General features: G+C 40.0%; 1 protein-coding gene across 1 annotated transcript in view; it reads right to left on the bottom strand.

Moving 5' to 3' along the window:
* Nucleotides 1-23,873, bottom strand: part of LOC137298485 (titin-like) — a 446,086-nt gene that overhangs the window by 302,186 nt on the left and 120,027 nt on the right. The window contains exons 69-96 of the mRNA XM_067830773.1: nt 22,445-22,543; nt 21,298-21,369; nt 20,762-20,836; nt 20,184-20,351; nt 18,460-18,525; nt 16,990-17,228; nt 16,384-16,527; nt 16,179-16,260; nt 15,681-15,861; nt 14,408-14,594; nt 13,814-13,930; nt 13,339-13,603; nt 12,692-12,779; nt 12,174-12,303; nt 11,391-11,693; nt 11,069-11,203; nt 10,395-10,586; nt 9,900-10,090; nt 9,270-9,399; nt 7,661-7,781; nt 7,129-7,346; nt 6,385-6,559; nt 5,791-6,008; nt 3,990-5,405; nt 3,559-3,745; nt 3,021-3,238; nt 2,292-2,735; nt 99-1,940 (exon numbers count right to left, since the gene is read on the bottom strand). Coding sequence (XP_067686874.1) covers nt 99-1,940; nt 2,292-2,735; nt 3,021-3,238; nt 3,559-3,745; nt 3,990-5,405; nt 5,791-6,008; nt 6,385-6,559; nt 7,129-7,346; nt 7,661-7,781; nt 9,270-9,399; nt 9,900-10,090; nt 10,395-10,586; nt 11,069-11,203; nt 11,391-11,693; nt 12,174-12,303; nt 12,692-12,779; nt 13,339-13,603; nt 13,814-13,930; nt 14,408-14,594; nt 15,681-15,861; nt 16,179-16,260; nt 16,384-16,527; nt 16,990-17,228; nt 18,460-18,525; nt 20,184-20,351; nt 20,762-20,836; nt 21,298-21,369; nt 22,445-22,543 — 7,703 coding nt within the window. The remainder of the gene's footprint in view (nt 1-98; nt 1,941-2,291; nt 2,736-3,020; nt 3,239-3,558; nt 3,746-3,989; nt 5,406-5,790; nt 6,009-6,384; nt 6,560-7,128; nt 7,347-7,660; nt 7,782-9,269; nt 9,400-9,899; nt 10,091-10,394; nt 10,587-11,068; nt 11,204-11,390; nt 11,694-12,173; nt 12,304-12,691; nt 12,780-13,338; nt 13,604-13,813; nt 13,931-14,407; nt 14,595-15,680; nt 15,862-16,178; nt 16,261-16,383; nt 16,528-16,989; nt 17,229-18,459; nt 18,526-20,183; nt 20,352-20,761; nt 20,837-21,297; nt 21,370-22,444; nt 22,544-23,873) is intronic.

Here is a 23,873-nt window from a genome sequence, read left to right as displayed (position 1 = left end):
ATAATTCAAGAATAAAAATCATGCGAAAAGATATATTCAGTGGGCTCTGGGGATGTACATTAATCCATATTTATTTCATGAAATAACTATCCACTTACATTCAACTTCAAGAGTTGCTCTGGTGACAGCCTTTCCAAATGGATTTACTGCGACACACTTGTATTCTCCAGCATCTTGTGGGAAAACCTCAACAATGAGAAGAGTGCATGCTCCGGACTCCATATCATATGTCAGTTTAAAGTCCTGGTTTTCTGTGATAGGTGCATCATCATGGAACCAAGAGATCTCTGGCATGGGGCTTCCAACAACTTCACATCGGAACTTCACCTCCTCTCCATCCATAACTTTGAGGGACATCAATCCCCAAGTGAACTCTGGTGCCTGACCCTCAGGCAGACCCTCAACTTGATCAACTTCAGCTGTCTCAATTACCTGTTCCACCTCTTCTTCCTTCACCATTTCTTCTTCAACAACCATTGATACTTCTTCAGATGGTACAGCAATTTCCTCTGGACCCTGAACCTCAACAGCTACAGGCTGTTCCTCTTCAACCTTGAATGTGAACTGAACTTCTTCAGGTGCTTCGTCTTTGCCCTTTATCTCAAAAGACAATTCCTGTACATGAGTCTCCTCTGTTTCTGTTATTTCTTTCTTCTCAACTTCAACCTCAGATGTGAATACTGTCTCTTCTACATCTGTTGAGAGGGGAATTTCAATTTCTTCTCTCTCTACTGGAATCTGATCTGGTTCCACTTGAAGAGTGAAGGCAACTTCTTCCATAGGTTGTCCTTTGATATCAACAACAAGTTCCTCCTTTATCGTCTCCTCAGTTGTGTCAACAACATCAGTTACAATTTCCTTCACTTCAGTCTCCTCTGATTCCACAATCTCCATGGGAGCCATAGGAATTTCAAAGGTAACCTCTTCCTTGGGTACTTCAACATCAATAGTAAACTGGGTTTCACTGGTTGGTGAAGTTGTAATTTCAATTGTCTCCCTTTCAATTTCTTCAGGGACAAGTTTTTCATCAGTAACAACTTGAATAGTTTCCCTCTCAGTCACCAAGACAGTTTCTTCTGGAGCCTTAGCTGCAACAGCTGATTCTTCTTGAGGTAAAACTTCAGGTTGGACAACCACTTCATGTGTGACCTCCTCAACTTGTGATGAAGAGATTTCAACTGTCTCCTCAAACACCTGTGATTTGGTGATAGTTGCCCTGTGTTCCACAACTTGCTGTTCAGTTGGTCTTGGTGACTCAACATTAAGGTCTGCTCTGCTAACTTTACCAACTTCAACCTCAATCTCTTGAGGCTTTGGTTCTCTTGTGAGAACAGTTTCCTGGATCTCAACTTCAATTCTTTGTGCTGCTGGCTTTGCATCCATTACCTGAGAAACCTCTGTCACCTCAGTTGTTGTTGGTATCTGAAATCGAATCTCTTGAGGTTGTGGTTTCTCATCCTGGACGATCTCAATGGTCTCAGTATGAATTTCTTGCGGACCTTGTTCTGCAACAGGGACTGATCTCAGCTCAGATGTAACTGTACGTGTTGCCTCAGTGGTGTGTGAGAGCAATTCTTCAGTGTCAGCCTGAGCTGGGAGTTGGATCTTTAGTTCAAATGGTGCTGGTTGTTCGCTCTTCTTCATGGTGACCTTTGTTGTGTGAACACCATCAGTCTCCATTACTGGTTCTTCAATCTCCTCTTCTGCTTGAATCACAGTAGATGTTTCCTCTGTGATGGTTGTTGTGGTTGTGGTGGTCGTTGTGGTCTTTGGTTGTGGGAATCCTATTTGAATTTCAACAGTTTCAGGTTGTGGTTTTTCATGTACAACCTGGACTTGTTTGACACGAGTCTCTTCATCGGAAGTGATTTCACGTGTAAGGTCAATCTCAATTGTCTCCCTGTGTCGCTCATCAGATGAAATTTCTTCCTCTGGGCCAGCTGGAATATACATGAAAAAGCATTTATTTAAAGTCAAGAACACAGAATTTTCATCTTAAATATTCTCAAAAAAAATCAATTTCGATATAATGGAAAATGTAACATACAAATATGTTATTGTACCCTATGAAGGTAGTAGATTGAGTCAACCAGTAACTGTCATCATGAGCATCAATCTACACGATTGGGAAACAATGATATACTAGAACCAAGTCACCAAGCCGAACAAACAATCCCACTAGATGCTTCTTACTACAAGAATGGGCTGTGGGAAACCAAAACTAAAACAGACTTTCACAAGTATTTTTAATTTGTTTAACATAATTCATAAACATAAACATTTATACTTACAGATGACAGTGACCTTGCAAGTTGTAATGGATTCCCCAAAGTCATTAACAGCAACACAGGTGTATTCTCCTTCATCTTCTGGGAACACCTCAACAATGATGAGGATACTCTCTTGTTTAGCATAGTCCACAGTAATCTGAAAGTCTGTGCTTGGTTGAAGTTCTTGACCCTTTTGGTACCAGGTAATCTTGGGTGAAGGTGTGCCAATGAACTTTACTTTGAGGACCACTCGTTCACCATCACGGACCTTCTTGTTCTGAAGAAGCTCTGTGAACTCTGGAGCAATTGGTGTGATACCTTCTTCTGGAGCCTGATCTGGCTGAGTTGGTGTTGGTTCCTCTTTGGGTTCTGGTTTTGCTTCCTCTGGTTTCTCTTCAGTGCGAGGAAGTTCTTCTTCAGTGGGAGCCTGCTCTCTCTGTATCTCAATTTCATCCTTATGGACAGCTACAATAAATAAACTCATCTATGCACAAGAAGACATAAATAGTGTAATACAAACATTATATTGTCTGTTTCTTGAAGTGATTGATCTTACAGAACTACATCATCAGAGTTGACACATCTTAAGTTTATCTACTACGGGATTAACTGAACGTTCTCTGAAAAATCTGCCCAAGAGGACATAAAAAGAGATATATGTTAACTTCAGCAATATTTCAAATAGGGGACACCAATAATTGGCTTGACACAATTTACACAAAGAGGAAAACAATCCCAGGGGACACTTACGTCTGACAGTGAGAGTGGTCTTGCATCGAGTAACACCGATGGGGTTCTCAGCTTGGCACACATACTCTCCAGAGTCTTCAGGTGTCAGGTCCACAATGACCAGCACACTTGTTCTCTCATCCTCAATGATCTTCATGTGGTCAGATGGGAAGATCTCCAGCTCATTTACAAACCATGTTACCTTAGATGGGGGCATGCTCTCATGTTCAACCTCAAGTCTGAAACACAATGGGTTTTAATTGGATTACTTTCTCTAATGGTTCAAAAAGTTGTGAAACCTCAAACAAAGAACTTCAAAAATAATCTCCAAACAATCCAACCTTTTTGAAAATAATGCCCTTGACTTTTCCCTTGATTTAATCCTGGCTGTCTGCATTCATCCAGGTACATAATTTTGTTATTTTCCTCTGATTTTCCAACTCAATATGTTTATCTCCATTCTACCATAACAGCATTATTCAAATTTAAAAAAAATACACAAACTGTTTGACAGATGTATGAGAGGCTGATATCGGCATCATCTAAAAATAATACATACTGAACAGTTCCTCCTTCATCAGCTGCCATGGCTGGTAGAAGAGGCTTCGTGAAAGTTGGTGAGATCTCCAGAGTAGTGGAGTGCTTCTCATCCACAAGCTTCACCTCAGGCATCTCAGCATCAAGGGTGATTGTTGTTACTGTCTCCGTTGTTGTTGTTGTCGTTGTTGTCTCAGTCTCTTCCATAGCTGCAATGTCATGAGACAATACAAATTTTACTTACCAACCAATGCTTCTTCATTGTCCCATTTAACAGATATATGTAGAGCACTTTTCCGAAGATAAGCTAAAACAACAGTTAACAAGATAACAATAACAAAATCTTTGAATTAAACTGACTTTTTAACAAAAATTAGTTTATATATCATTTAACATATACTGGTATCATAATTAGCTTCAGTAATAAAATAATTGGTTGGAAATGCCTCTTACTTCTAACAAGAAGAGTGCCTGATGTTGTGGCTTCACCAAATGGATTGACAGCCTTGCACATGTATTCTCCTGCATCTTCAGGGAAGACTTCAGCTAGCTCCAAGGTACAGATTCCAGTCTCAGGCTCATAGGTGAGTTTAAAGTCTGGGCTGGGTTCAATCTCAATGGTGCTCTTGTACCAGGTGATTGTTGGAGCAGGGCTTCCGACAAGACGGCAGGACATCAACACCGCACCACCATCCTCGACAATCTGAGGTTGCAGCATCTCCACAAACTCTGGTGGAATTTCATCTGCTGTTTCAGGAGTGATGATCTGTTGAGGGATCTCATCAGTAATCTGAAATTGGAACTCAACACTCTCCTCTTCAATTGCAGTAATCTCTTCTGGCGGTTCCTTAACTTCAGCTTCTGGTATTTCAGCTTCCTCAGATGGTACCGTTTCCATGATTTCCTGAGGCTCAGCAGAGATAACAAAGGTAACCTCTTGGGATTCAATTTCTGTTCCTTCAGTTGGTTCCTCCTCTACTGGCAGTGCAACCTCTGCAATCTTTTCTGTGATTTCTGGGATCTTCACCTCTCTAGTGATCACCTGGGGTGTGAGTACCTCTTCAGTTACCTCCTCCCCAGTTGGTGTCTCGAGCTCCTCCTCCATAGGTTCATCAGGGATGATAATCTCACGGAGAGGAGATTCGGGCACTCTTTCCTGTTCAAGAGGAACCACCTTAGGCCTGTGAATCTTTTTAGACACAACCTTTGGCTCAGTGATTTCTTCCAAAACCTCTTCACAAATTGGAGACTCGGGGCATGTTTCATATAATTCAGATGTAACATCAGAGCAAATGCTGTCAGGAATAGGTGATTCTATTGTTTCTTCTTCAACTAGAGGTTTCACCTTTGGTCTGTCAATAATTTGAGGAACAACCTGCTCTTCAGACACCTGGGTCAGTTCAACAGGTTTCTCAACATCCATAGGCTCCTCACATGGAGGAGCATCAGTGAACTCTGGCTCAAAGACCTCTTCTGTGACCTCATCTTCCTCCACTACAGCTGTCTCTACCACACTGAGATAGCCTGATGTAGTGGCTCTTCCTACAGGATTTTGGGCAATACAGATATACTGTCCATGGTCCTCTGGGAACACTTCCACAATGATGAGGCTGATCTCACCAGTGTCTGGATTGTAGGAGATGACAAACTCTTCATCCTCATCGATGTTCTTGCTGTCATGGAACCAGGAAATCTGAGGCATGGGAGATCCAGTGACTTTGCATACCATCTTGATTTCTTGACCATCATTGGCCTCAACAGAGCCAAGGACTTCAACAAATTGTGGTGGAGTCATGGGAGCTGTTGGGGAAACCTCAATGGTGGCAACTGAGGCAGGAGCAGCTGGGGTTAGCTCCTCGGTAGATGGTTCTGTAAGACAAGGATTGATGTATTTAATTGCTTTTACATGAATTCACACAGTGTGTATATAAGACTAAATGGGATTCAGTCCATAGGTGACAAAAAGTTGGAAGTTAAGCCTTAAGTCATGAAAGTCATAGAAACAATTTCATCAAAATCAGTAAGCATAGGAATCGTGCTGACACATCAAGAAGTACAACCATGCCAATATAGGATTCAAACCCAAAATCAGGAGATCCTGGTGAATCAAGCCAACAATGATTAATAACTAAATATCAAGATGCATTCGAAATCATATGGGTAATACTGCAGCATACAGCTGACATCAGGTCTATACAGCAAGTAAATATGTGAACATGGTTTAGTTACTTCTAATGGCTAAACAAGTCCTTACCTTGAACATAGAGTGTTGTGGAACTGATGGCCTCTCCCAGTTCAGACACTGCCTTGCATGTGTATTCTCCTGTGTCTTCAGGTCCAACCTCAATGATGAGAAGAGAGCTCTTGCCGTCTTCATAGCGGATCTCATAGTGGGGTGAGGGCTTGATCTCCATGCCATTCACAAACCATGTGACAAGTGGAGGTGGAATGGCATTTACTGAGCATTCCAGCCTAGAAAGGAGCACAGAAATGAATGAAGATCCAGACACAGAAGGCCAAATCACACGTAAATGCAAAGACAGGGTCCCCAAATGCGTTAAAATATTTTGTAACATTACACTGTTTTCGAAATACCCAGGTCATATACTGGATTAGATAAAGAGCAGGGGTGATACAATGATTGAATATTGAAGACTAGGATGCATTATTTAATCATTGTCAATCTCTTGAAGCTAAACAGATGAGACAAAATACAAACAGCAAGGTTATCTTTCGTTCTTCCAATGAAACATATACAAGATATTGTGGTTTTCATTAAGAAAGGAGGTGTATCTGCAACTACAAGATGTTGGTCACGATACATTTCATCTTAAGATGTTCCACCCACCTGGCAATGCCTCTCTCCCTGACATAGATCTCAGGTTCCAGTGGTGTGACGACCACTGGCTTGACCTTCTGAAGAATGACCTGTTCCTCTCTCTCGATGGTGGTCACAGTCTTGGTCACTGTCATACTCTCTGTGGTCATCTCGGTGTGGGGCAGTTCCACTGTCTTCTCAGTACCTGTGACCAAATTACCCAGTAAATATTTTGAAAGTAATGAACAAAACCTAGGATTCGCATTACCACTATTATCCATACAGTGGCAGCTGTCTAAACCGGCACTCATTGGGACTGAAGAAATAATCCGGTTTAGACAATGTGCCAGATTGTAGAATTGATGATAAATGTACAAGCCACAGGGAGGGACTGAAATTTTATGCCAGTGTTGACAGCTTGCCGGATTGGATAGATGCCAGTTTTGACAGCTTCCACTATATAACCGAACTTAACATAGGGGACCTTCCACAAAATATTTACATGGAATAATCAGTGTTAGTGATATCCCTAGTATATCAAGTAGTACATGCTTATCACAGTTAAGAACCCATAGCAATCATATTGAGATACAGTTGTTAATTGATTAGGTAAGGTTACTGTGGTCGCTGTGAGTATTTCAAGAATGACAAGAAACAAATTCTTCTTCTCAGTTCAAACAATTTTGATTTATACATTGACTTTACAACATTTCACTTCACATTTTTTACTTGAACAAGCAATATGACAGCATCCATTACATAAACAAGTCTCACCCTTCATGACGAGCGTCGTCTTGCAGGTGGTCTCGCCGAGCTCATTCTCCACCTTCAGGGTGTACTCCCCAGCATCCTCTGGCCTGACGCTGATGATGATCAGGACCAATGTCTTTCCTTCCTTCACAACCTTGGTTCTCTCGGTGGGATGAATCTCAATGCCATTCACATACCAGGAACTTCTAAGGACTGGGATGTCTCCAACCTCTGCCTCAAGTCTGCAGGATTTAAGGAATCAGGTAAAGGATAACTGTATGAGCATATTTTCTCAAAATGGAAGTACACACTGGATATGTATACTCTAGAATATGCCCAAAATATTTCCCGTTCCTCACCTAGGATATGACAGCTGTATTTGGAAGTTTCTCACCCTCTCAATATTAAGGCCAGCACTATCTTGCCGCTTATCACACTCTCAATAAATATACTTACCATTATATTTTGTTTCTTATCCTCAGAAGAACATGGAAAATCTATATCATAATAACCAGTGATTCTTATCATAATCCCATGGTCACACCTGCCCACCTACCTTGTAGTTTCTCCTGGTCGCACCTCCACGTAGGGTTTCAGTGGTTTTGTGAAACCAGGTGGCGCTTTCCGTGACACCACAACATGCAGTTGCTTCTCCATCTGCCGAGCCTCTTCCTCTTCTACAAAGAAACATTAAAACAGTGTAATCCTCACACTAACAGTAGAACTGACATTTTTGGAAATCCTCTGGCATTTCTCGATCAATTTCTCCAGAATGAAAATTGTTCAACAACTAGGGCAGGACAGGTTCATAGTTTTCACAAACTCACTGCAGATACAAATTGTGGATATCAGCTATGATATTATACTGCTACACCAGTGTTTTCATACAGATCATTATTCCGCTATCAAGCAGGACGGAGTTAATGTTCATACAAATCTGACTTTCACATTCTGGAGCTAAGATATTATTGATGAGTTCAGACATCATAATTCTTCAGTAATGGCCAAAATACATCCCTTTAAAATGGATAATATACAAATATCAAACATATACAATCCAAGTCTTCCTATTACTGACTTTGATCTGATCTGAAGAAAATAAATTCACTCACATGAACCATTGTTGGCTTACTGCACACATCACATGCTTCATTCTGGGTGCAGAGGGATTTCACACACGTTGAATGTTTCACAATGTCTTCACCATGCCTTCACATGCTCAATGTCTCACACCTAGAATGCTACTTTCCTAATCACTAGTGTTAGTCATCAAAACAACAAAATGTTAGTCAAGGAGAAGATCAAGGTCAAACACAATGGCCAGTATTACAATCCAACAGCAATGACATGAACATGAAACAAGTTGCTAGGTTACATGCAGTGGGACTATATGTACACAAAATGTTTCAATAAACACTGTGTGTGCATTTACAATCATGTACCTTGTGTGTGCATTTACATTATCATAACAAAACAAACAACAATATTTCTTATTTTGTGGCAGCTATGCAAAAAATATCTCACATATAAACGTCTTATGCATCCATTTCAACCGAAACAGATGCATAGTATTTGATGATATAAGTTATTTGACTAATTTCTCACCTGTGAAATGGGACATGCAAATTTGTGTCAGCCATGCAAACGATTCCTCTTCTGTTTGAAAAATTTCTTCTGTTCTTGATATCTCGACATCTCTTTTATCCAAACGGATTTTACGCTCTCAAAATCACACACACATGCAATCAATCTCATGCAATCCAAACAGAATCATCCAGTCAATGCTATTTTTTTCATTTTGCTGTCAACCACTTAAATTCCTTGAAAATTCTTATAAGCAGACAATCACGTAAACTCTACTCTTCATCACCATCAAGCATGCACAAAGGCATATCCTGCCTCACAAACAGCAAAACATCAACATGCACCAATAACTATTCCTTATTACACATACACTTGGAATCAATGAGGGATCTCAGGAAAATACAGAAAAAGGACCAAAATGGAATGTTACAAAAGGACAAGCAGAATATCTAAAATGAAATGGTTTTCAATTTTTATTTCAGAAATATCTTGGCATTTGGCAAAGATCTCTAACAAAGTCTGGACTTATATTCAAGCAGAAAGATAACACCAAGATGCAGGGTTGAGGGGTGACCACTTACCTTGAATGTAGAGCTCAGCAGAGCATTCCGAGATACCGGCTGGGTTCTTGGCGCGACATGTGATCAGACCACTGTCTTCTGGGAAGGCTTGTCTGATAGTCAGAGTTGTCATGCTCTCGGTAATTTCGATCTAGAATAATGAATTTGAAATATTTCAATTTCTCCATGAAGCATTTTTTGCTTATTTGAAATCCAAAGATATATGTTCTTAAGAAAGACTAGCCACTGAGTCAAACAGACTATGTGAAAATCACTTTGTTTCCCGGCTTATTCCAGTTTGTAGCAGTAAAACATTACTGGAGCACCCCACTTAATCCAGAAACAGCATGAATATGGTGTTTACAATATCTTTAACTTCAGATTTCATTTACATATTTTAACAAAAAAATTCATCACATCTACATATCTGAGAAAACAATTCCAAATTATGAGAGTTTACCTATGGATCTGACCCTTTATTGCAACACTTAGATTTGCAAGAAATGATGCATTGCAACAACAAAAGGGCTGAAATCCACAAGTTCCTTGAAGATATACATCATAAATTTATACATACAAGAAATAGCAAATGTCTGATAACATTCACCACAGGTAAGTCAAAAGAACTTTGATACGCCCAAAGTGACTTACAGTTGTCTCCCGAGTTTCATGGATGGTTTGGATGCCATTCCTGATCCAGGTGACTGTGGGTGTGGGGTGTCCTGAGAAGACAGCCTCAAAGCGAGCAGGGCTGCCAGACACGACCAGTGTGTTGGATATTGGCTTGATGAAGCTTGGAGGCATGGCCTGGGGCTGAGTGGGTTCAGGTTCACTCTCGATCCCTGCAAGAAGATAAAGAATAATGTCTTTGAGTACCACAGTCAAACACTGCATCAAACTTTGATATATAAAATATATGGCTTGTCTCAGAGTAAAAGCTTGGTTCATGCACATACTGTATAAAGTCAATTAATTATAACCTTGGATGATTTTTGAGAGAGAGAGAGAGTGTTTACTTTAACACCACTGTTAGCAATATTTCAGCAAAATCATGACCGAGGACACCAGAAACGAGCTTCACAAATTGTAGCCATGCGGAGAACTGAACCCATCCAACCCATAATTTATAAGGTATTGATGACTGACCGTGAACTTTGAGGTATGTCACACTGGAAACTTCTCCTCCAGGGTTGCGAGCAACACACTTGTAGGTACCGCTGTCCTCAGGAAACGCCTCCATGATACTAAGGGTGTGAAGGCCATCTGGGGTGCTCTCCATCTTGAAGTACTTGGACTGCTTCACCAGGTGGGTGTTGCGGTACCAAGACACAACAGGAGCTGAAACATACAGCAACATGTCACCTCCATCCAGGTGGCATCAACAGACACATCTTGTATCTTTGATTCCTACCAACCTTACTATCCTTATCATATCAGGATAACATTCTAATATTCATCATTACGGATTTGTGCAATCCAACTCAACTTTGATTATGCTCATCATCACTAATTAGACAAATCCTAATCATCTACATAATCATCAGTGATTAAAGTGATATCCATGACCGACCTGATTAGACTAATCCTTATCAAAACTGGTTAAACTAATGTTCATGATAAGAATAGTCTTCATCATCTCTGATTGTAGTAATCCTCATTACAACTGATTAGAATAATCATCATCTTCACTGATCAGAGTAATCATCATTTTTGTCACGACTAATCAGGGTACCTGTCACAATCATCACTGACTATAGTCATCATTATCTGTACTTAAAAGTTATCTTCCTCACTGCCATCATCCAAAAGGCTGTACTCACGAGGATGTCCAGTGATCCTGCATGTGAATGTAACAGGCTCTCCCTCATCCACTTCCCTTGGCTGGGGCTGTTGCTGCACCACTGGGGCTACAGCAGGCTCCTCCGGCTTCAGGTCCTCTGGTGGGTGGACTGGCACTAAACAACAGTAACAGCACCATTAGCTTTCCTTCAAAATCATTTATCTAACTGGACTTTCTTGTCACAAATACTGCAGTTAAGTCCCATTTAAACAAAATATCAGCAAAGATAAAGGTTCTCTGGGTTCTAATTTGGATAATAGCAAAATGAAAGATATTCATGTATCAAAAATAATACTGCGTACATTCAACTGTGAGTCTTGCAGTACAGGTTGCCTTGCCGACAGTGTTGATGACAACACAGGCATAGATTCCAGCATCCTCTGGCTGGACTTCATAGATGACCAGCGTGTGGTTGTTATCTTCGGCGATGAACTTCCACCGCTTGCTCTCATACAATGGCTTCCCATCCTTTGTCCAGGACACCTGTGGCCTAGGATAGGCGGACACCTGGCAGTCAAAGGTAGCTGGTTCTCCCTGGGTGGTCACGCTGTCTCGCAACAGGCTCGTGAACTCAGGGGAGGCTACTCTCTCTGGCTCTTCAGGCTCTGCAACAACAACATTACCCATTTTCAGACAATTTCATTTCATTTCCATTGATAGGCACATTCTTATTATTCAAATTCCACAAATTTCCAACTGTCTCAAGCACTTTAGATTGTGGAACTGGAACCATTTCTGTTTTCTAAAATCCTCTACTACATATTATACAGACCCGTGAAGGTCCCGGGGTAGAATAGGCCTTCAGCAACCCATGCTTGCCATAAAAGGCGACTATGCTTGTCATAAGAGGTGACTAACGGGATCGGGTGGTCAGGCTCGGTGACTTGGTTCACACATGTCATCGGTTCCCACTTGCGCAGATCGATGCTCATGTTGTTGATCACTGGATTGTCTGGTCCAGACTCGATTATTTACAGACCGCCGCCATATGGCTGGAATATTGCTGAGCGCAGCGTAAAACTAAACTCACTCACTCACTCACATATTATACAAAATACAGCATTATAAGATGTGTGTGTACATACCAACAACGGTCATCTTGGCTTTGCACTGCACCATGCCAAACTTGTTATAGGCTTTGACAGTGTACATGCCGCCATCTTCATTGAACACCTCTGGAATCTGAAGAGTGCTGCTCTTGTCTGTTGTGGTGATCTGGAATGCAAGAAGAAGATGAGATAATGACACTCAATGTCCATCCATGTTTGCCTCTTTGTAGAGTAATTCCTGACTTGGAATGCAAAAATACACTGCTACTAAACTTTGATGATTCATGTTGACCCTGTATAACCCCTCAGCATTTCTCTTCCACTTAAACTTAGTTCAATTACTTGACTAAGACTACCATATCTTTTTCAAAAAGGCTACAGAGCCAGCAATTGACCTACAGAAGTAGAATACGTCCAATATAAAGATGAATGAACATTTAACATCCTGACAACAAGAAATATCATTGACATTATTAGGACACAGGTGCATGTATGGACCCTGATTCTCTGCAAAGACTGAAAACCAAAAATGTGTGGTTTTAAGTATTCCTGACCTGGAAATCTCTGGACCTCTGCACCTCAAAGTTGTCTCTGTACCAGGTGATGACAGGTGGTGGACTTCCCTTGAACTGAACCTCAAGTCTGAAAGAAAGAGTGGACACCAGGGATGAGTGAGTGAGTTTAGTTTTAAGCTGCTTTTAGCAATATCCCAGCAACATTACGACTTACACCAGAAATGGGCTTCATACACTGTATCCATGTGCGAATTGAGCCTGGGTCTTTGATGAGATGGTATAACCACAAAACTACCTAACCACCCCTTACACACCAGGTAAGATGGCTGACCTGATTTCATCAAAACATCAAAACGATCACTCAAATTGACGATATCTCATGGATACATAAAAGTGATTGAATGTGGCTTTACACATCAGCTGTTTTAGTGTAGCCTGTAAATACTAAGGCCATAGTCAGGAAAAACAACAGTTGATAGTACTATGATCACTGTCACATGACACAAGGAATCACTATGAGATTATAACACTATTCAAATATATACTGAGTACTCAAAGCAAATCTGTTGAGGTAAATAAAAAAAGCATTATACAATTTTCCAGTCACATTTCCATCAACACTTAAGGTAATGGTTACACAAATATCTCATCATCCACATCACTTCTGATGTTAAAAGTATACTCACTTGACAGAGGCTCCTTCTGTGACTCGGACTGGACGCAATGGCTTAGAGAACACGGGTGGTTCCCCCTGGGCCAAGGTCACCTGCTTCTGAGCGACATGGGTCTCATCTGGCTTTATCATTGGCTGAGGAGGTACAGCAAACGTCTGAGCATGCTCAGCAATGAGTTCCTTGTTGGTTGGCTGGAGGTGTGTGTGCACACTGATGTACTGCTGTTCTGCAAGGACGACCTCGTCATCACGGCGAATCTTGATCTTTGACTCTGAGGCTGCAAGATGACCATGAAACTCAGTGATTATTTATAAACATCTGTCTTCATCATCCAAACAAAAATCATTTTCTGGAAATATTTCATAGTCATGTAGTTGTCATGGCAACAAAGTCTGATCCAGAGATTTGGACAGCATACCCAGTGATCCTGTATATATGACCAATCTCATATCAATAAATTATTTTGAAAGATGGAGATCAGTCATACCTCTCTCAAGTTGGCGAAGTTCAAATTCAGTTGCTTTTGGCTTCTTAAAGGCTGTTTCAAGTTCCACACTACGGAGTTCGATTTTCTTTCTTCGCTCAAGTTCAATCTCAAGCTCTCCTGCAAGATCAAAGGATACCATATGAATAAGAGATTTCAAAACATAATGTGAAGAAGTTTAAAGGTGAAATTATACATTACATCAGTGACAATGAAATATATATCAAATTATCATATCTAACCAACTAAAAGAGTTAACAAGTGCCAGAAATGTTCAAACTTTATACCTGATCCATAAATCACCATCTTTAAACATAATTTGGTATGGCATATTGAGTGAGTGAGTGAGTTGGGTTTTACACAGCTTTTTAGCAATATTCCAGCAAAATCACAGTGGGGAACACCAGAAATGGGTATCACACAATGTACCTATGGCAAATGCTTTGACCACTAGGCTACACCATGGCCCCTATGACACAGTGAGGGGATGAAACCACTAGGGCATTCTACTCTTTATCAGGTGCTCTATCCAATTAACCAGAGTGAGCCAGAATAACTGGTAGTAGTAACACATATAGTAGAGTGCAATATGCAAACCTTTCGGTGCCTGCTTCAGCTTGGCCCGCCAGTCCTCCTTGGGTAGAACCGTCAGTGATGTGCTGGTCTCGGCTTCACCTTCAGGATTCTTGGTGACCACACGGATCTGTCCGGCATCGTACTCACGACAACGTGGAATCTCCAGGTAATGCATCATGCCGTCATATGTTACCTTGAATCTTGTACCCTAAAAAACAACAAACACAAGTTTTATTCCATGGGCCAGACATAAGACAGCAAACATATCTGTTTCATATTCTCATTAATTATCAGTTTGTTGCTTAATGCCACACACTCAGCAATATTCCAGTTACATGATGGCAGTCCGGAAACAATAATGACAAATGACTGATATCAAGACTACAGTTGTAGTCTTTCAAGTTCAATGAGCTCATACATAAGACAGCAAACATAGCTGTTTCATATTTTCATTAATTATCACTTAAAAAGTTTGTTGCTTAATGCCACACACTCAGCAATATTCCAGTTACATGATGGCAGTCCGGAAACAATAATGACAAATGACTGATATCAAGACTACAGTTGTAGTCTTTCAAGTTCAATGAGCTCATACATAAGACAGCAAACATAGCTGTTTCATATTTTCAATAATTATCACTTAAAAAGTTTGTTGCTTAATGCCACACACTCAGCAATATTCCAGTTACATGATGGCAGTCCGGAAACAATAATGACAAATGACTGATATCAAGACTACAGTTGTAGTCTTTCAAGTTCAATGAGCTCATATTCAATTCATTTACATGCAAAATGCATAGGTTGATAAGATCAAATCTCATCCAGTGAGTGAGTGAGTGAGTGAGTTTAGTTTTACACCGCACTCAGCAATATTACAGCTATATGGCGGCGGTCTGTAAATAATCGAGTCTGGACCAGACAATCCAGTGATCAACAACATGAGCATCGATCTGCGCAATTGGGAACCAATGACATGCGTCAACCAAGTCAGCGAGCCTGACCACCCGATCCTGTTAGTCGCCTCTTACGACAAGCTGAGTCGCCTTTTATGGCTCATCCAGAATAATCATAATGTTCAATATTAATAAAAAGAATCAAACTGAATGCAAGTGCTGTTCCGATGCACCCATCTGGTGAATAAAACCTGTATCAGGATAATGATGGTCAAATACTAAGCTTCATAATTACCACATATGACATTAGAAGGCCTGTCAGTCATGCTTCCATCCCATCAAAGAGGAAGACAAAAATATTCTATAATTTTAGTAAATATCCTGTGGCCAGATATACTCACCCCAACAATTAGTGACCCATTGACCCACCATGACACACGGGGTCGTGGGAATCCGCTGACCTTGACCAGGAACTTGGCAGGTTCTCCTTCACCAGTTTCCACTGGCTCTGGCTTGAGGTCGAAGCTTGGAGGGCATTTGACCTGAGGTTCTTCAATAACCCTCTCCTCCAACATCATACCACTGGAAGATGCAAAACCATGTTATCAAAATATGCTCCTTTTTGTACAAATTATAACTTGCAGAACATAAAAGCAGTGTACAATGCATACAAACATGTACGTCATGAAACTGCAGGTTCCATTACCTAGGATCTGAATGCTAGAGTAGACTTGACCAACACTTGTATTTAAATTTGTACATAATTTCAAATCAATATTTCATACTGATACCTTAACTTAATAAAATTGTATTGCAACACTTTGTTCTAATGAGAAGTTGAAATCTGTATTTTGTTTCTCAGCTCATTTATACAACATCTAAAGCCGATTATAACTCACCTCCTCCAATGCTCTTCCATCTCAAAGAGACGAGTGGCGCCTTCTCCTGGCAGCTGCGTGTCCATGATGATAGATTTGCGGGCTAAAAGATAAGTAGATATTTCTTAAAGCAAAATTATTTTTAAAATAATAGTTTCAATGTACTACAGTGCAACAGGAATAAAATGTAGCTATCAATCCTTAGTATAGGTAACATTTTCCCTACCTCTGCACTTGATCTCAGCAGTGGTTGTAGCTTCACCATAGTTGTTGGTGGCCTTGCAGGTGTATGTGCCAGAGTCTTCAGCAAACACATAAAGGATGTCCAGGGATACAAAACCAAAGTCATACATTGGCTTGAAGCGGTGACCTGAAAAGACAAAGCACAACATTTTTAGTTAACACAAATTGCACAAAATGTGGAGCAAAATGTTCAAAACTAATATATACTGACACTGGATGGAAGGGGCATATATTGTAATAAGTACCAGGTTTTCACTGAAAAGAGTTTATAAAAAATGGCTCACATCTTGCACAAAATTTTGTGACCTCAAATTTAACAAGGGAGTAATTTAGTGAAGGCCCAAAAATATCAATATCACCTGACAGTGAGTGAGAAAAGTTTAACGCCACAATATAACAGCTGGGGATACCAGGAGTGGGCATGCCACATTGTGGGGAATCAAACATGAGTCTTCGGTGTGACAAGCAAATATTTTAACCACCAGGCTGCCCCACTGTCCCATTTAAACCCATTATCAGATCCAGTTAAAACTAAGGGACACTACTCTCAACAATAAATTACATCCAGCAAGAAGGGCTAGAAACTCACCATGATGAAGAGGCTCTCCGTCCTTGAACCACTCAACCTTCATGTTGGGATCACCCATTGGGATAAGTTTGCATTCAAAGTGAGCAGAGTCATTCTCCTTGAGAGTCATCAGGTTCTTGATCTGTGTCTTGAATTTGGGTGGACGTTGCTTCGTCTTGTCAAAGATGTCACCAGCTTCTGGTTCCTGTCCTTCACGACGGATGTACTCACGTACAGCGCTTTCCTGGTCCAGATTTTGACTGTTGGAGCAATACAAGCACACTACAACATTCTGTAGAAGAACATGACCTACCATTGTGTCCTTTATTTCAAAATATATTGGAGTAGTAGGTTAAGCAATTTGTATTTGCAACGTTTCAGTCAAACCCTGTTATAAATTCAAACAAATTAACTAAGGGAATATATGTCACTTATAGAAAAAACACTGATCTTGTAATCAATCTTAATGACAGACTGTAATTGTTTGACTGTAACATTAGAAGGATCTTTATGTTGGAGTTTATCATAAATAAGTTATATCTGTTTACAACTATCATGAAATCTAGGTTGTGTTAGTATCAATCTGATGAAAAAAATCAAAATGATGAACTTCATGCTTGCAAGGCTCCTAAGATGACATTCAGATAAGTGTTTCATTAGAATCACAAGATCTGAATTATTTTCACTGCATATGTAACCATACAATAAGTAATGGGGTCAGTATTGTTTAATAAGCGCAATAACTTATATTTCTATTGCTTCAAATAGTCAGAAGGCCCCGCGATCATATGAGGATCACCTTCAAAAATACATGAACATTTACGCAAATGAAAGTCAAAGATCTGTGAATAAGAATATGAATAATTAACCAAAAATCAGTTCGTTTCAAGAGAAGAGTTGTCATATGAGCACAGTTTGCAAATGACATAGATAAATTGCAATAACACTCCCCCTCTGACATTCAAAAATGTGTGATAGCTTCTATTGCTAGTAAATGAAAACAAAAAATGTTTCAGCGAACATGACAGGATGTTGCAAAAAGGAATTCAACTGAAGATCGGGTTTGGGTTCCAAAGTTTCAAACATGACTCAAAGTTGGATTTGGCACGCTTTAGCAATTTTCCTTGATGTTATAAACAAAGATACCCAAAACAGGCTTCAAACAGCGTACCAATGTGGGGAATCATATTCACATCTTCAGTGTCTTGAATGCACGATGGGTAGAAGCAGGAACAAAGAAAACTTTGCAAAATTCTTGAAATTTGAATATGGCAATGTCAGCTGAATGGGGCTTTAGGAACAGGTTTAGCGCTGAACTACATGATGGAAGATTAGCAAAAAAAGGAAAAAAGGAAAAAAATCAGTGAACTTGGAGAAAATGTTTTCAACAGATGCATTTCATGAATAATGGCTGAAGTATGTTAGTTGGAACAAATGAAAACAAAACATTTGATTCCAAACATAACGCCATGCATGGTCTTGCGACCGAACCTCGTATCAAAGAGTAGAATTGCACTTGATATCTCAGGTGGCGCTGGCGTCATGATAACTGGCGGTCTGTTGAAAGTATTTGGTTATTAACAGTTGTACAACACACATCATACCAATAGTATCCTAGCAAAAGACATCTCATCTCAGTGGATCCCAGAACTGTCAAAACCGTTCAGTCAATCCGAAAATGTTATTATGAAGAGGGCAGGTAGTTTGCAGTCATTATTTAAATAAAATTGTTTTGCTAGCATCCAATCAAACACAAACTGATTCTTTTACAAAAATCATGGTATTTATTTCCGAGTGTGAGAGTAGAAATATATAAAAACTAACAGTTTCAACAGTTCTATAAGTGACACCACATGAGTTTCAACAACATACAATAACTAGTTTGCACTTTGTAGTTGAAATAAAGACTTCCGTTTCACAACAAAGACAATAATCAAGCAAATGTTCCAGCTTAAAGGAATGTGGTTCATTCAAGACATAACATATCATGCAAGGAAAGGATCAATGAGAGAGTGAATAGTTATTCACTCCATAATCAGTGGTATATCAATGTGACTTGATATCTTGTCTGGACCTTGCAAGTAAGTGATCAATGAAGTCTGCGTGGAAGAAAAGTTGTTTTGAACATATCGTGTCAAACTGAGGAGCTTTGACAATATACCAGAAATATCCATTAGATATCAAGAATGGGTTTCACATAGCCATGTCAGAACTGAACCTGTATCTTTGGTGTGAGCCAACACCTTCCCATCTGACCATTCTACAGAGTTGGTCTTCTCTGGTTGAATTGTTCAGCTCCAAGTGAACATATTCTGCAGCCATACAGGCCATTTAATTCCCCTTTAGCTGCCTTTTAGACAAGTATGGAAATAGTTTTACGTTTATCCATAAAGTGCAGAATAAGCTGATAAAGACAGAGAAAGGGTAAATTGTTGCAAGGGGTGTTCCATGCTTTGTTGAAGATGGTATCAAAATCACAAATTCTGTTATGGACTCCAGTGTTCAGAGTTAAGGAGAGGTGTACTTAAGGTGCTTCAGGTGCCTGAGGTGCTTCAGTAGGTACAACCATGTTATGTTTGATGGTCTTGGACATGCAATAAACAGGAGTTTGTATCAGCTAAGTTGTCATTCTGCTTGACACAGCAAATAGAATGCGGCAAAAATATTTCAGTCAATGAAATCACAATGCATCTGGGCCAATGAAAAGCTTTGCAAATACGAGATTCAGCAACTTGCAATATGCCACAAAAGCAGTGAGTCAAATAAAAGGATGGTCCTCGGAAACAGATGTGGACATGAACCAAATGCTGTGTTGAGGATAAACTCTACTGATCCTGGACTGATCTAGTGGAGGGATGAGGGTGAGAACATCTTGCAAACTCAATGGTTTCATGAACAGTGAATCTAGGGTTCTAAAAGGAAGATTCCTCTGGATCATCAAAATCAAGACCATTCTACACAAATTACAGATTCTCGACAAAGGCAGTCAATTTCAAAGGTTATCATCTCCATCCTGGAAACTAATGATGAGGATGCATATCCAGACAACACTGATGAGAAGCTGGACATTGATGGTCAACAAGCATGAATGTTGATGCTGCTGTAGCCAAATAACAGGCATAATGCTTCCACAAGGCATGACAAGTTCAGCATGATTCACAGATGCTGGGTTAAGGCCTAATGTATCCATTCCAGCTACCAGTACTGAAACTAACCCCTTCTGATAAGTGTCTACAGCATGTGGAACATCGATTCTCTCTGGCCACCATGGTGGTACATCTTGTCGCAATACGATTGGCTGAGGCACTTCCTCAGGCTTTGGTTTACGTTCACGAACCCTCTTTGGTGAGGGTTTGGGTGACACAGGTGGAGGTGCTGGTTTGCTAAAAGAAATTATTTATTCAAGGAAATTTGACAGGTGCAGAGAATTCCTTGTTAAGTGTTTTTGACAGGTGCAATGTTACGAGCAAAAACATTTTGAGGAAAGGATATTACGCACAGCAAACAGGTTTGGGAAAAAGAAATATATTCTTCTCATTAAAATCACTTCAGGGACAGAATCAAAAATATTCTACAAAGAGAACAAAATATTTCAGACTAGTTTACATCCAAACTGAAATAGTTTACCAGCAAATGATATTCATCAGAAAATGATAACTGAAACATATCATTACACAGCATTCATTACAAACTATTTAAATAGTTGTTTCTTTTATAAAAATGGTAAAAAATTAAGGTTGTCATTGGGATGTTGTACAAAACAGGGATCACACAGGATAGAATAGATTTTAACCTTGGCGGTGCCTGTGGTGCAATCTGCATCTCAACTTTCTGAACAGATGGTATTGGTGTTGGTGGTGCCACAGGTCTGAGATGAGGAACACAATGCCATTTTATCAAAGTGCTACAAAAATTGATGCACAAGCATATTTTTTTCATCAAGCTCCAGACATCAGGCTATTGCTCTGACACTACCAGTGAATAAATCATGTATTATACTAAATACTTATCACAATACAAACACGAAGAAAACTAGGATAATGGTAAAAGAAAAGTAGGAACTTTAAGAAGGACTGTATTTGATAATATACAATTATAATATATGGTAATTATTGGACCCCATTACCAATAAACATAAAACTAATTCCTCAAAGGAAACGTGCAATGTAATACCAGTGTCATGAGTGTATGGATAACAAAGGCAGCTACTCCAGTACAAGCTCCACCTGGGTCAGTGACAAAGCAGTTCTAGATAATATGCTTCAGCATAAGCATGAGGTATTATTTACAAAGGCTGTCTCTCTAAGACAATATGAAACACCTAGTTACCTGTAGTCCTTCTCAGGAACCTTGAATGTGGCTCTGACTGGCTCAAATGTAGGCTGTGGTTTGGGCTCAGGTCTGAAAGATGAATAATGAAATCTAAGGAATGATAACTTTGGTATAATGTTATTTTATTATCCATTTCACCAAAGTTGATCTTATATAAAGAGTTGATCTCTATAAAGAGTCACTTTTCTACTCTTCTCTGAACTGGACATGTTTAGTAAACCAAGAAGGCTTCAGTAGTGCTTCCTATATGTTGTCCTTGGTGTAACAAACAATCAAAGTAGTATATTCTTATAATTGGCACATGTAACAATTAAACTTACAAAAAAATCAGACAAAATGGTCAGGGAAGTCCAATAATGAATCCTGAAAACAATACATGCAATTCATAATTTAGACACAAATTGCTAATTGTTCCAGGATCAAAACTGAAGCAGCAAAACACAGGGTCTGTCAATCTGCTGAAAGGTGTCTGATCTTGTAGCATCATGCACTGCTTAAATTCAGTCACGTGCATCTGAAAAGTGTTTGATGTTGCTTAACATGCACAACCTAAGTTTTGTCATCAACACCTAATAGTTGTTCTTGAACATCATGCAGTAGCAGCCTACATCAAAACACCTACCACATTCTGTGCACCAAAAATATCACATTTCACAAAACACAAAAGTTGCTGCAACTCTTATAAGCCAACACACAATGTATCATAGCTTCTCAATGCCTTGCTGTGAACATTTAGCGTTCATAAATCTACTCATAAGGAAACAAATCAAGAACTCTTCACTTGCTTCATGCATGATGAATTATAAAATAGCCTGCTATTCCTTGAACTTCCACAAGGACACCTTCCTGGGCATCAGCACTCAATCATGCAAAATCCTAGTTTTTCTTCAGTCCGTATGGAGCTCTTCTGGAGCAATTATAGCCCTTTGGAGATATCACCTAAAAGCAGACTCTCTGCAAATCCTGAACTTCAAACATGCAGACATTCAATGAAACACTTGAGCATCTGGATTTCCTTAAATACATGCTTATGGACACAGAACAAATGTTTCTGTGATCCTGCTGGTAAGGTTCATGCAAGCTCCTATATGTAGAATCAGAACGCAGCACATAGGGCCTCAGTGCATGCGGAGCAGAAACCAACCTCTTCTTCTCCTGCTGGATGAGGCGAAGAGAACCATATTCTGTGTCTGAGGCATAAGAGATCAGCTGGACTGGTCCTTCCTCCTGGATCTCGTACTCACTGAGCGGAGCAGAATAGAGTTAGTCAAACTTCTGTGGACTTGGTCATAGTATGCAGCAAACATAAACTCCCACATGCTACTACTTGTAGCTAACCCTATACTAACACCCAGTATCTGCAGCTTTTCACAAATCAGTTCAATTATTTCCGTGCAAATCTACAGTAGACTGTTTAATCACAGAACATGGTAAAGTTTCATCTGGTAGAACAAAGTAGAATCATTATATTTACATCTGTGGAATAAATGAGTTCTGTGAGACTAATATATTAGGCTCCTAATCATTTGAGTCATTAGGGGTCTTGAGACACAGAGAGTGATATTAAGACACTGAAAACATATCAGGATTATGAACAAGTCCATGTAATACTGAAAGAACTAGACCAACCTGCTGCCCTAAATTGAAGATAACCATCACTCTAACAATGAAATAACCAAATTCAAATAACATATCTAAAAACAACCATGCATAGGCACACAAGGGTGGTTGATGGATGAGACAGAATGTTGGAGGTGATGGAAACATGTCCTGTACATGCTATTCTTCAAGTGGAAATCCAGAGAGAAAACAGCATCAGAAATTATGGTGAAAGATAAGAATCCTCAAGTATGAGACTTTGTGAAAGTGATTTCCATGTCCTAGTCAAGGACCACACACAGAGATAAGTACAAATCTTCTGGAAATGATAAGTAAAGAGAATATAGATGTGCTAAGCCATTACTGTTCCCTTCTATCCATAAGGGAACATGGTTGGAAGCACAGGGACAACGCAACTGTTAATAAAGAATCAATCAAATTTGTTAATTGCCATGTCCCATGGGAGCACACAGATTAATGTATAGCAAACACTCTGAGATGTTAATGTCTGTGTTATTGGAAATCCAAACCAGCCAGATGTAGCTTTCAGTAACCTCACACACCTTTCTCCAGGTGGAAGAACAAAGGTGACCTTCTGAGGTTTCTTTGGCACTTGTGGCATGTACTTGGCCTTTTTCATCATTGTAGGTGGCGGTGGCTTGGTAACCATTGGTGACGGATGTGGTTCCACCTTCTCTCTTGGTGGGGAAGGCAACTTCACAACACGTATTGATGCCGGTGGCGCCCTTGGTGGAGCCACTCTTGGCACTGAGTGAGCTCTTGGTCTTGGTGCCATCATTGGCACTTGTGGTGATGTTGCTACTTTGAATGGTTGCATTGGTCGTGGTGCCTGAATCACTGGTTGGACCATTGGAGATGGAGCATAAATCGGTGGTTGAGTGAATGGTTTTAGAACCGGAGCAGCAACCGGTGCAGGAACCGGTTTTGGTGCCGGTTTAGGAACTGGTTTAGGA

Source organism: Haliotis asinina, chromosome 10 (genome assembly GCF_037392515.1).
Source record: "Haliotis asinina isolate JCU_RB_2024 chromosome 10, JCU_Hal_asi_v2, whole genome shotgun sequence".
NCBI lineage: Eukaryota > Metazoa > Mollusca > Gastropoda > Lepetellida > Haliotidae > Haliotis > Haliotis asinina.
Note: the sequence above shows the minus strand (reverse complement) of the source record. Positions and strands in the feature narration are given on the sequence as shown.